The 12,928-nt window shown below is 42.3% G+C and overlaps 1 protein-coding gene across 5 annotated transcripts in view; it reads left to right on the top strand.

The window, feature by feature from the left end:
• The window catches only part of SEC24C (SEC24 homolog C, COPII component), a 40,513-nt gene extending 35,485 nt beyond the window's left edge, over positions 1-5,028 (top strand). For all 5 annotated transcript variants that reach the window (XM_083148580.1, XM_083148579.1, XM_083148578.1 and 2 more), the window contains 6 exons: positions 6-144; positions 959-1,077; positions 1,195-1,374; positions 1,881-2,072; positions 3,139-3,228; positions 3,360-5,028. In XM_083148580.1, the coding sequence (XP_083004706.1) occupies positions 6-144; positions 959-1,077; positions 1,195-1,374; positions 1,881-2,072; positions 3,139-3,228; positions 3,360-3,500 (861 nt within the window). In that variant the 3' untranslated portion in view covers positions 3,501-5,028. The remainder of the gene's footprint in view (positions 1-5; positions 145-958; positions 1,078-1,194; positions 1,375-1,880; positions 2,073-3,138; positions 3,229-3,359) is intronic.
• Positions 5,029-12,928: the final 7,900 nt, after the last annotated feature.

Below are 12,928 nucleotides of genomic sequence, written 5' to 3'. Positions count from 1 at the left end.
TTCAGTGTGCTATACTGTATACTAGCTGCGGAGGACAGCGCAGGCTTCGTATTCACAATATGGCTTTGAACTGCTGTAGTCAGCTGCCAGATCTGTACCGAAACTGCGAGACTGACACACTTATCAACTACTTTGCCAAGTTTGGTGAGTCCTTCCTATGCACGCAACACCTTAACAATAACCCCATTTTGGTCATTATTTTCATATACATTCATAAGTAAAGTTAGTAAAATGAGTAGCGTGAATATTTTTGGTGATCGCAAAGTAATCCTCTGGTAATTGGATATTTTCAATATTATGGTTGTTTTAAATCAACTTATGCATTGTGCCATTAACAGTAGTACAGGTAGGCTAAGTTTATGTGCACAGTGCACTCTAGCGTCCATTCTAGCACACTGACACCCCCTAGCCAGAAACTGGATGCTTTAGGAGCTATTTATTTATTAACAGTTTCTTATATAGCTCACACATATTCCGCAGCGCTTTACAGAGAATATTTGAACATTCACATCAGTCCCTGCCTCAGTGGAGCTTACAATCTATTTTCCCTACCACGTGTACACCACACACAGATATTCTAGGGTCAATTTTTGTTGGGATCCAATTAGCCTACCAGTATATTTTTGGATTGTGGGAGGAAACCGGAGTACCCAGGGGGAAACCCACGCAAGCACGGGGAGTATATACATACTCTGAACAGTTAGGGCCATGATGGGAATCGGACCGATGACCTCAGTGCTGTGAGGCAGTAATGCTAACCATTACACCATCCGCTATGTGTAAGGACCAAACTCACACCACAATCTCTTGCTGCCTGTAATTGATGAACCTTCCCACAGCAGGGGGAATACCCAGGGTAGCTGAAATCATTTACTAAAAATTACAGATATGTTTCAGTGACGATTAGTCAGCACAGTATATTTGTTTTTTGTAATGTAAACTTGTTTTTCCTCTGAAGCTTTCCGTGGTGTCCTAAATAACCCAACAAAGACTGTTCGAGACACCCTGATTAATCAATGTGCACAGATCCTGGCCTGTTATCGAAAGAACTGCGCTAGCCCTTCCTCTGCTGGCCAGGTAATTTCTTTAATAAGTGTAATCGTTTTTTGTTCTTTTTATATTTTTATTTTCCATTTTTCAGATACATTGATTATTCTTACACAGATGTAATTGTTCTCATTCCTTTTGAACCAGCTGATCCTGCCGGAGTGCATGAAGCTGCTTCCCGTGTACCTGAACTGCATACTCAAAAGTGATGTGTTGCAGCCTGGTTCCGACGTGACTGTTGATGACCGGGCCTATGTCCGCCAGTTTGTTTCTTCCATGGATGTTGCGGATACAAATGTATTTTTCTACCCAAGACTTCTGCCCTTTGTAAGTGTGTGTGTTCCTGTTATCTCGGTCTGTAATCTGCAAAGTCTAATGACAGGACTGTCCGATCACTTAAAGGGGCCTACACAAGTAGTGATTTAGGTGCATTTTCTCAGTGATCCTGTTAGATGCCCCTGCATCGCTCTGTGTGTAGGGGCATATAGCCTGTGAGTCGCTACCGCCCAGCGATTTAATATCCAGCATGATATTAATTGGTCAGAGAACATTTGCCCTGACCTATCGCTCAGCACACAGAACTGACATATCCCTGTGTTCTGAGCGATCTTGCAGCACTCAAAACGCTCAGCACATCTCCACGTGTGTAGGCCCCTGTGGTGTTGAGCTAAATCTGTATTCTCTAATGCCAGGTAGATAAGTACTCGCTTATTATAAGCAAAGGGCCTCATCCAGAGTCAGAAGCCATTATGCTTGGAACTGAGGTTATACCGTATATTTGCAATATTTTTAGATCACTGTACACTCATGTAGTGTTTTTTTCCTTCTTGTAGACCAAAGTGGATCCCAGCAGTGATGCTCTGCCTGTTGCTATCCGCACTTCAGAAGAACGTCTATCTAAGGGTGAAGTTTATTTGCTTGAAAATGGCCTGAATTTATTTATATGGGTTGGTGCGAATGTTCAACAGGCCTTGATCCAGAACCTCTTTGGCGTTTCTTCTTTCAGCCAGATAGACTGTAGTATGGTAAGGAATATTTTGACAGGTTTTTTTTTAGATATATTTTTATTTTTTCAGGGAAAGTTTGCTTAACAAATAAATACTTTAAAAGTAGAACCATATAAACCTGACAATCTATATTATGATTTGCCAAATATAACCCCTCTAGCATGTTTTTTTTTTTTTATAAAATGCACCACTGAGAGGCCTCCAGGACTGACCTTCAGGCCATCTATATGAGAAGGACACTCTCACTTCATTGCCTTTACCAAAATGAATACACTGTTTACTATGGTCATCTGATCACTTTGCTACCAGGCCTGATATTTGCTTTCTCGTCCCTTTATTATCCAATGGTCTCCATCACTTTGCTTGCTGGTTCATTCCATGGTAACAAATGTTACATTTTGCGTAAACAGAACATGTGAGAGATATTTTTTGAGCATGTGTTTGGATTATTTTGTGCAAAGTAAGTGTTTGTGTGGTACATTATATTCTTTAATTTTTATGCAAAACTTGTCATGAAAACTGGTAACAAACATTACATGAAAATGGACATTTTCATGGAATGAACCTACTGTTGCCTTCTCAGACCTCTGATGTTTCTTATGTACAACACAGATCACCTCCTACCACCCTCTATTCAACTTGCACCCTTCACAAGAAATATATGCCTTTTTCATTTTGTATAATTTACCGGTATAATGTCTTACACCCTTAACATTAATTACCTTCACTACCACCTTGTCCTCTCAGTTCCCCAACACCTGCTTCTGTAGTAACCTCATTGGAATCTGTTATATTTGGTGGCATTGGAGAAGCTTCAGGTGGTGTGGTGAAGCCTCAGTACTTTTACATCTCCCCCCCCCCCCTGCAGTGCACATGGTTTTGTCCATCTAAGAAGGATTTTTTCAGAAAGTGAACTAGAATAAGGCCCATAGTGCCTCTGATCCTCAGTGTAGTACTAGCTGCCCAAGGCATTTATGGTGACTTAAATCACACTGTCACTTTAATTTTAAAGAAAGTATAATACATTGTTTTATACAAATTAGTTGGATCATTGACATGCTTTTTGTAAATTCTGTGTCTGCAGTGTGCATTACCAGTGTTGGATAATCCGGTTTCACAGAAAATGCATGCCATTATCACCATGTTTAGAGCACAGAGGCCACGATACATGAAGGTGAGTACGTTCCTGTTTTCATTTTAATTTTTTTGCTTGCACCTGGCGTATTTTTTTTTATGTAGTTGTGGCATTCACTAAACCCTTTTTTTGTTTTAATCCTTTTCTCTTTTCTAAATCTCCTTATCCAGTTGCTGATTGTAAAACAGGATGACAAGCTTGAGATGTTCTTCAAACAATTGCTGGTAGAAGATAAGAACCTCCATGGAGGTGCCTCCTACGTAGACTTCCTCTGTCACATGCACAAGGAGATCCGACAACTACTAAGTTAGAGATAGAAGAGTTGGTTCTCACCCACAGTGACATTTGAGAGATTTCGCTAACCACCATGGTCTTTTAATTATGCTACAACTACCAGGACACCCAGCAATGAATTACCCCCTCCTTACACAGAGAAATTCTCCACTGGATTACGAAGGTCATCAATCAAGGACACTGTGACTGCTACAACTGAGGAATACAAAGCTCACTGGTTGTAATGAATGTAGACTTTCCCCTAAGAGAAGGAAAACCTAAAACCAACACATTTTGAAGAAGGGTAACAAACTCTCTTGAAAACACAGATAAACTGACTTGGACAGTGAGTGTATAAGAATGAAAGAGACCACACTTCCAGTGTGTTAGAAATGTATTTTAAGACCTATGCTTTCTGTGAAGCTGTGCCTGGAAATGATGGGTGTCTCTTTGTTTTATTCCATTTGTCACGAAAATACAAGAAAAACTCTCAACAACATACTGTCTAAATATAACCGATAAATTATTTTGTTTGTTTCCATCCAAAATTTATCTACCCCTTCTAAATGATGGCTTCTGGTAATACTTAAATTTTTTATTCATAATTAAATTATCCATCTCTAATGTGCTCCTAGACGTCACATCATTTGTTCTGTGTGAAAGTGGTTTACATATGTCGTTTGATACATTAATCAGTTATATTACCAACACTTCTATGTTCCCTATTGTTTTCTTATTGCATTTCTATTTATTGCCATGGTGTACAAGCCATGACTCAAAAACGTTAGTTTGTATCCAAAAGTATTGAATTCAATTTGAACATGGAGTGTTTATACAAGGTTGTTGCAGGTGACCGTAGCATTTGCAAGCATTTTCTTCCTCCTATAATACACAAAGCTTGTACTACATCTAAGAACATGCAGTTTCTCAGGACAATATGGCCACATATCGTGTTGAATCAAGCTAGTGGCACTACGAGCGGAACATCTTTCTGAAGGGTTGTTTTCATGTTATGTTAGTGTTGTTTTTATGGCTTTGAGGATTTTTGTGTGTTTTTTTTTTTATTTTTTTTATTCTTTCATTTTAGTACAAGTTTCAATAAATCAAATTTTTATAGGGGAAACCTACCAGCGCTGCTGAACTTGTTTGAGATTGACAGGCTACAAGTGCATCTCCTTATATGGCCTTCTCCAGAAGAGCAAGTGTGACCTATTTAGACACAAAGCTATAGCCTTAACAATATAGCATTCCATGCCCCATACTATCATTCAGCTGTTTTGCATGTGTCACTTTGCAGGGGAAGGGCAGTGATCTCTGAGACCATCCAGGCAACCTCGGACTGAGATCCTTCACCATGGGATTTAAGTGTGGCTCATCCATGTACCAAGAAAGACTATTTATATTTGACAATTGTCAGTATTTTCACCCTCTTATAACAAGCAATGAAAAAACACCAAGAATACTCAGAAAAGCTAGGCCTTTCAACCTTACTCCCAGTGCTTGGTATTGATGTGTTGATTTGCATATGGAACAAATATAAATTATATATTAAAATCTTTTTCTTCACTTGTTTGTTTTGCCAGTACATCTTTAAATTTTGTAAAAAAATAAAAAAAAAAAAAAATATTTTCTTCCTTGAGTTACTTGTGAACAGTTCAACCTAAAAGTTCTACTTCAATTTTATGCAACAAACTATGAAAATATAAAAAATAAAATAATTTTCAGGAGCTGCATAACTGTATTTATTCTGGCAATTGGAAATAAACCCTACACCTAAAAAGTCTTAAGTTTCTACCTACTGACTTTTTAAAACATTTTTAGAGTCTGGGTCCATTGCTTGCTTTCAGCTAGCTCTTACAGGTTTCCACGTCTGCTATATAACTTTAAGCCATGCACACACTAGACTAGAAATTGAGATACTGCTCAGAAGGGCCCATGAGTGTTGTACACTTTCATATAGTTAACGAGGTGAGGGTGTGGTATGAATGGCCGAAGGTCGGGATCCTGACGAACAGTATACAGATATCAGAAACCCAGCCGCCAGTATTCCGACAGTTGTGTAAGCACAAAAATGCCCCTTGCAGGCTCGCTGCACTCGCCATAGGTTCTATTCTCCTGGAGGTTGTGGACGGATTCCCGGCGGTAGGGATCCCGGCGTTCGGAATCCCGACGCCGGAATCCCGACAGCGGAAATGCCGACAAGGGGGGGACATGGATCGACCCCCCCTTGCGGGCTCGCTGCGCTCGCCACGCAGCGGGCCAGGTGCCTCGCTACGCTCGGCACACTAATTTATTCTCCCTCCAGGGGTGTCGTGGACACCCCAGGAGGGAGAATGTGTCGGGATTCCGGCGTCGGGATTCTGAACGCCGGGATCCCGACCGCCGGGATTTTAACTGCATCCCGTTGTTTTTGGGTTTGTTGTGCAACAGACAGAAGGGTGACAAGTAGACAGTATACAATATAAACAGGTGGGGGAACACGTACAGTAGGTTAAAACATATACAGCAGGTTAAACAAGCCATGGCCAGGATGTGGTTGGTCCTTTACTATCTTCGTTGCACACTTTTTTGCTCTGCATAGGTAAAGGTCCACCCTGATGACCTTCTCCGCAGTTCTGACTACCTTTTTGGAGTCTGCATTTGTCTCTCTTGCTGGCAGAGCCGGACCAGACCAGTATCTAGGAGCACAGTACAGACTCCACAATCACTGAGCAGAAGCTTCTGTGAAATGTTAAACTTCCTCAGTTGCCTAAGGAAGAACAGCCTCTGCTGCGCTTTTCCAAACATAGGACCTTTATTCTAGTTCACTCTTAGAGGCAAATTCCTTCTCAAATGGACAAAACCATGTGCACTGCAGGTGAAGCAGATATAACTGCAGCCCCCCTGCAGTGCACATGGTTTTGTCCATTTGAGAAGGAATTTGCCTCTAAGATGAACTAGAATAAGGCCTATTGTGTCAGTGTTGGGCTCCCATTTAAGGTCCTAGGAGATTGTGGTCCACTAGCGACACCACACTGCCAGCAATTGTTAGCGGAGGAACACCAACAGACTTCTTCAGTCCTCTACTATCTCGATGGTTTTGAGTAGGTTGAGCTCTAGATGGTTGCTGGTGCACCACCGGGCCAATCTATCAAATTCTTGTCTGTAGGCCAATTCGTTCTTGATGACGCCAATGATTGTAGTGTTATCGCTTAATTTAATTATCTTTACTGATTGCGCCTCCTGAGGTTCAGTTGTTGGTGTACAGGGAGAAGAGCATGGTTGAGAGTGCACAACCCGTGGGGGCTCCTGTGCTGATGGACCGCATTTGGGAGGTGAATTTCCCCACTTTCGCAATCTGTTTTTTATCAGTTGGAAGTCCACAATCCATGAACAGGTAGCTTCAGGGACTCCTAGGCGGAGTAGTTTGGGGTGGAGGATGATTGTATTAAAGGCTGAGCTGAAGTCGACAAACTGGACCCTTGCATATATGTACCAGGTATATCCAGGTGATGCAGAATGTAGTGCAGACTCAGGTTGACTGCATCCTCAACACACAGATTCGATCGGTAGGTGAACCAAAGGGGGTCTAGCTGGTGGCCAGTCACAGCTTTCAGGTGGTTTAGTACCAGGAGCTCGAATGTTTTCATGATTAGACATCAGAGCTTTTGGCCGGTAGTTGTTCAGATTTGTGATGGTGGAATTTTTTAAGGGCCGCAACAATAGTGCAGCTTTTGAGGCAGGAGGGAACTGGCATAGCTCCAGTGATTTGTTGAAGATCCAGGTGAATACGAAAGCAAGCTAACCCAACCCGCACATGCTCTCAGGGCAGATGGTGACACCTTGTTAGGACCTGGTGATTTCCTTGGTTTGGCAGGGGACTACTTTTTCAAACATGCAATAGATCATCTAGGTTTTGGTACATGGTGCTTTTCTTGTAGTTGGTTATAGATTGCATTGCTTTCCACACAGATATGGGATCATTGTTGGACAGGTACTTTGTCAGCTTGTCCGAGAACTGCTTTTTTGCTAGCCTAATTTCTTTTGTTAGGGAGTTCCTGGCTCGGTTGTATTCTCACCACTGCTGCAGGCCTCCTCTTTGGCTCGGCGAAGTTGTCTGAGCAGGGCGTTGAACCAAGGCTTGTTGTTGTTGAAGATGCGGTAGGTCTTGGTGGGTATACACATGTCCTCGCAGTAGCCTATGTAGATGTGTCATTCAGGCCAGTTGCTGAGGCTTCAAAGACCCTCCTGTCTGAACATTTGAAGCAGGCCTGGAGTTTCAGCTTAACCTCGTTAGTCTATTTCTTAACTGTCTAGATGACGGGCTTAGCCACTCACAGCTTTTGAGTATAGGTAGGAAGTAGGTGGACGAGGCAGTGATCAGATAGTCCGAGTGCAGCATGGGGGATTGACAGGAAGGAAGATGTAAGGGTGGTGTAGCAGTAGTCAAGGGTATGCCCTTCCCAGGTGGGGCATGTGAGTTGTTGGGTAGCTCCTGGCTTAGGTTAGTTCTGTTCAAGTCACCCAGCACTATGAACCAGAGAGTCTGGGTGTTTTTGCTCAATGTCAGATATGCTGGTGGCCAGGTGGTGCAGTACTTAATTTGCGCAAGGGGGGGGGGGGTTTACACTCCCACTAGGACAATAGACGCAAATTCCTGGAGGGGAATAGAAGGGTTTGCAGTTCATACATAGCATCTCCAGGTGAGGGCTGCATGATTTGCCTAGGATCATGACATTGGTGCATCATCTATCATTGATGTAGAAGCAGATGCTGCTGCCCTTTGTTTTCCCTGAGAGAACCTTGGACCGACTGGTTCTGTAGAGACCAAAGCCTAGCAGGGACACCGGGGGGTCAGCAATGTGGTCATTCAGCCATGTCTCTGTGAAGCATAGGGCAGATGAGCCTGCAATGCTCAACCTTGTGCTTCCCAGAAGGAGGGAGAACTTGTCGAACTTGTTCGCCAGGGAGCGCACGTTTGAGAGCATGATCACAGTGTGTGCAGACTGGTGCCCCCTCTGCTTCCACCTCACTAGGGCACTGGCACAACCTCTCCTCTGTGACCAGGGCAGGTACACGCTGTGGCTTAATCTGGGTTGATGTTATTGTAGTTATACAATTATGTTCCCAAGATGTATCCACAGTAGGTAAATGCATAATGATGCTCTACTATGCTTTTATTCTGAATAGATACATTTCCATAGGAATAGTTATAATATATGGTAGTAGATGGAATGCTGTTCTAACACTTTAAAATAGCATTATGGCTGTCAGATTAGTTTAGAGTAGAATGGAAGCTCCATTATATCTGTAGCACAACGTACCACTGTAGGCTGTGATTTTAAAAAAAATAACAATGATACAACACCACCTAGCAGATTTAGGTCCACATGTATCAAGCTTCAAAAAGTGATAAAATGGAGAGTGATAAACAGCCAGCCAACCAGCTCTTAACTGCCATGTTACAGGCTGGGTTTGAAAAATGATAGGTAGGAGCTGGTTGTTTATCACTCTCCACTTTATCACTTTTTTAAGCTATGTACATCTGGCCCTTAATACCTACAAATCCTAGAGATATGACTAGGTGTGTGTGTAATATTTAATAGTAGCAATAAGCTGCAGATACACAAAGCATGAATAAATTAGAATGTAGCATTGTCAATTCATCTCCAACATACCATGTACATGTAAAATTATTAATATACCACAACATAGTGTAATACATTTAGGAAGTTGGGTACAATATCCAGCAGCAGAATCCCGTCAGTCAAAATCCTAAAGTATTTGGCAAGTATTCTATCCCACCTCTCCCACAGCCAAAGCCCAATACCATCAGGAATCTGACTCTGGATTCCACAGCTGGTATTGTGGCTATCTGCATCCCTGGGGGATATGTATCAGACCTTCGAGAGAGAAAGTGGAGAGTTGCCTATAGCAACCAATCTGCTTTTAGCCATCATTTGTACAGTCCATAAAATGACAAGCGCTAATAGGTTGCTCTGCCTATCATGTCTAGTTTCTATCAAGGTTTGATACATTTTGCCTATAGACAGATTACTACCTAAGCCGGGGATTACAACTGTGCACACTTTATAAGAATCTACTGACTTAAAAAAACAACAATGGATGGAATGTATTCTATAGCAACCAATGTAGTTTCTCTAGGGCTGGGGTAGCCAACCTTTGTCCTCGAGAGCTACCAACAGTGCATGTTTTGCAGGTCTCCTCACAGAATCACAAGTGAGCTAATTAGCTCCATCTGTGCATCTTTTAAAATGTGTCAGTGATTAATGAGTGCAATTAAATTAAAGATTAAGTGATTAATTAAAGATAGGTATGTGTATATAGGTATGTGTATGTTTGTGCGTGTATGTATATATACAGAATATATATATATATATATATATATATATATATATGTGATCTCCCACGTCATGGCCTAGCCCGAATAGTCCTGCCATCCTTATGGTTGAGATTACAGCGCTGGTGTGTGACAGCTGGTCAGAATTCTAGTGTATGGATTTGACCGCTGACATCCTACTTGCTGGCATGTTGACTGCATCCCAATTAATCATATAGTTTCAATGAAATTTACTAACTTACCTAACATCTCAATGTTATAAGTGTTTTTAACCCTGAGAAATCACAAGGTTAATCAGTTTAGATAAAACTGATGTTTAGTAGCCTACATTGGGGGGGGGGGGTTGTCCTCTCTGATCTCACCACTTTCAGAGATAAAATCCCAGCTTTAACATGGTCAGGATCTAAGACAGAGCACCCATTAGACTTTTAGAGAGTACTGCTCCTTTCCTAAATACTGGTTTCTCTCCCCTTCACACAGGACCTGTGTCTTCTGGCACCCTTTGAAAAAGCTATATATATATATATACGCAGTGAAACACGTTAGGTGCCATCACCCAGCTCTGGAATACACCTTCTGGACCAAACGTTTGAACTAGTCCTGGATCTATGCTTGCCCATTTACAATTAGTGGTACTCATCAAACGTCACCCTTTGCCCAAAAGGAATCCATACAAGGACTCAAGCCAATCACCAACTTGTGTGACGCCAGCTCCAAGGAGGAAAGGCACGCTACATTAGCATCACAGCTAAATCCACAAAGGATTTATGGGTTTATTAATTTGACAATTCTATCCAGGGTTATCATACCCCCAAGAACTTTGGTCACTTCCATCTGTACTTACCTACAGTCGGGTGACTATACTGTTAATATTGCACTTTTCAGAAAACGTTAATGGTTTTTATTGCATTTTATTTTCAGCAATAAATTGTGTACTATTTTGATTATCCTCTGGTGAATAGTGCAGTTACTTACCTTGTGTGCTTTTTCCATGTTGGCGTTTAGTAGGTATTTGAGGATGATTACCTCTTCAAGCACTACTGTACATGGCCAATCAATTTCTTTTAAATGTTACCCAGGTCCTCAAGATCCAGGTTGCAAGTCTCTTCAAGACTTTCAACCTTTTCAGTCATAAACTAGTTCTGGGTTGATGCGTGTTCACATGCAAAATCAGAGTTTTATGCTAGGCACACACTAGACCAGCGGTTCTGAAACTGTGGGTCCCGACCTTCCCAGCATCTGGTCACGACTCCATGTTACTGACCTTCAGGCTGATGACTTTTTTTAATCTCAGTCAGTGGTTTAAGGAGTCTGAAAGGTCTGTTGAATTGTCTGTTATTTTAGACTCCTCCCATCATTTTGTGCCTCCACAATGCTGCCATGTATGTGCTGTCTGCTGACTACACGTGTGATGTGATGACCTTTTGCAGTAACTTGCTGAGGTCCTGTCGTTATTTTTATGGTTTGATGGGGTCCCAGAGCAAAATAGTTTGAGGACCCCTGCATTAGACCATAAATTGTACAAATATGGGGCACTTTGTCTATTGTGAACTTATGATGAAATGATGTGCGCTTTCCTGCATCCATTTGAAACCTTCTGCCTCCACTAACATAAGGCTGCATATGACCATATCTCCCAACTCAACCACTCCGCTCTGCACAAGATCTGCGTCTCCCTTCTGCACGGATTACTAGCTCCCATTCACTATTACAGGACTTTCATGGGGCTGCTCCCACCCTATGGAATGCCCTTCCACTCTCCTCTAGCCTCCAAACCCTCAAGGATTCCGTGAAAACTCACCTCTTCAGGCAAGCCTATCAAATTTAGGTACCCAGTAGCGCACGCAGGGGGGGTTTCTGAGTACCCAGAAAACCCCTCCCAGGAGTCTAAGGGCTCTCAGCTGAAAGCTAAGGGTCCCCTCTTTCCATGGATACAAGAATTGTAAAAATCGGCCCTTGGGAACCAGAGATATCTGACTTCAAAGCAGTGGTCCCCATCCAAGCATGTTAATTGCTCTTCCCAGTCAGATATTTCAGGTTCTCTCTGACAAAGAGTTTTTCTGAGGGTATATTCCAAAAGCTGGGACTTTCCCCCTTTGAAGGGCCCTAGTAGCTTGTCTTTACTGTTCCCAGAACCAGAGATATCAGCCTTCCAGCAGCTGGTTACTGCCTCAGCTCCACACACCTGGTATGTAGTTTTATATACTCGTTGGCGGATTGCTGTGCCTCCTGAACTCAGATCCCCTAGTCTCCAATACCATTTGGTAGGTGGGATTCTCTAGTTTTTAATTCCATTAAAGAAATTTAAGAAATCTATTTCCGGGAACTGGAGATATCTGCAGTCAAGCAAGCTGTCCTCCCACCAGAAAATTATGGATAATAAGCCCACTCCACTATACACCCCTCCTCTGCGTATTAAACATCCTCTACCACCCTGGAAGTTATGTATCAGGGCCCCTTTATTCAGCCCAATTCCCCCTTCTCCCACCCCATCTCCCACCATCTGTGCAGTAAAGGGGTAATTAGTGGAAATTACTGAGCCCTACATGCTGAGCGGTTTATATATCACCCCCTACCACCCGCGGGACATCAAAGCTTACCCCACCCCTACCGCTGGAGGATCGGTAGGGGCCCCAATACATTGCTATGCCCAGCGGTCTACACTGCTGTTGACGCCCCTGTATGTATGTATATATATATATATATATATATATATATTTTATTATTATTATTTATATACATTTGGTCTATCTATAATACTTTAACTGACCCGGTATATACTGGGTCACCTAAGTGTCCATCTCCGTGCTTTGCTCCGCCCCTCTGGAAATCCCCTTCTGAAAATCCTGCGTTTGCCACTGGTACCGCACACATAAACCTCTGAGGCACTTATGTATTATACAGCTTTCCTTCTGGACTTGCAACTTGGTGGGATTGCTATGCTATTACTGGTGCCTGTCCTTGTGTTTCCCTCCTATGTCCTTATAGATTGTAAGCTTGTAGCAGGGCCCTCCTACCTCCATGTCTCTTTGTTTTTACCATTTGTTCTATCACTGTCTACAATTGTAAAGTGCAATAGAATTTGCTGCACTATACTGTATAATAAACTGTAAATAAATAAATTAA

This window comes from Crinia signifera, chromosome 6 (genome assembly GCF_055691185.1).
Source record: "Crinia signifera chromosome 6, ASM5569118v1, whole genome shotgun sequence".
Taxonomy (NCBI): domain Eukaryota; kingdom Metazoa; phylum Chordata; class Amphibia; order Anura; family Myobatrachidae; genus Crinia; species Crinia signifera.
Note: the sequence above shows the minus strand (reverse complement) of the source record. Positions and strands in the feature narration are given on the sequence as shown.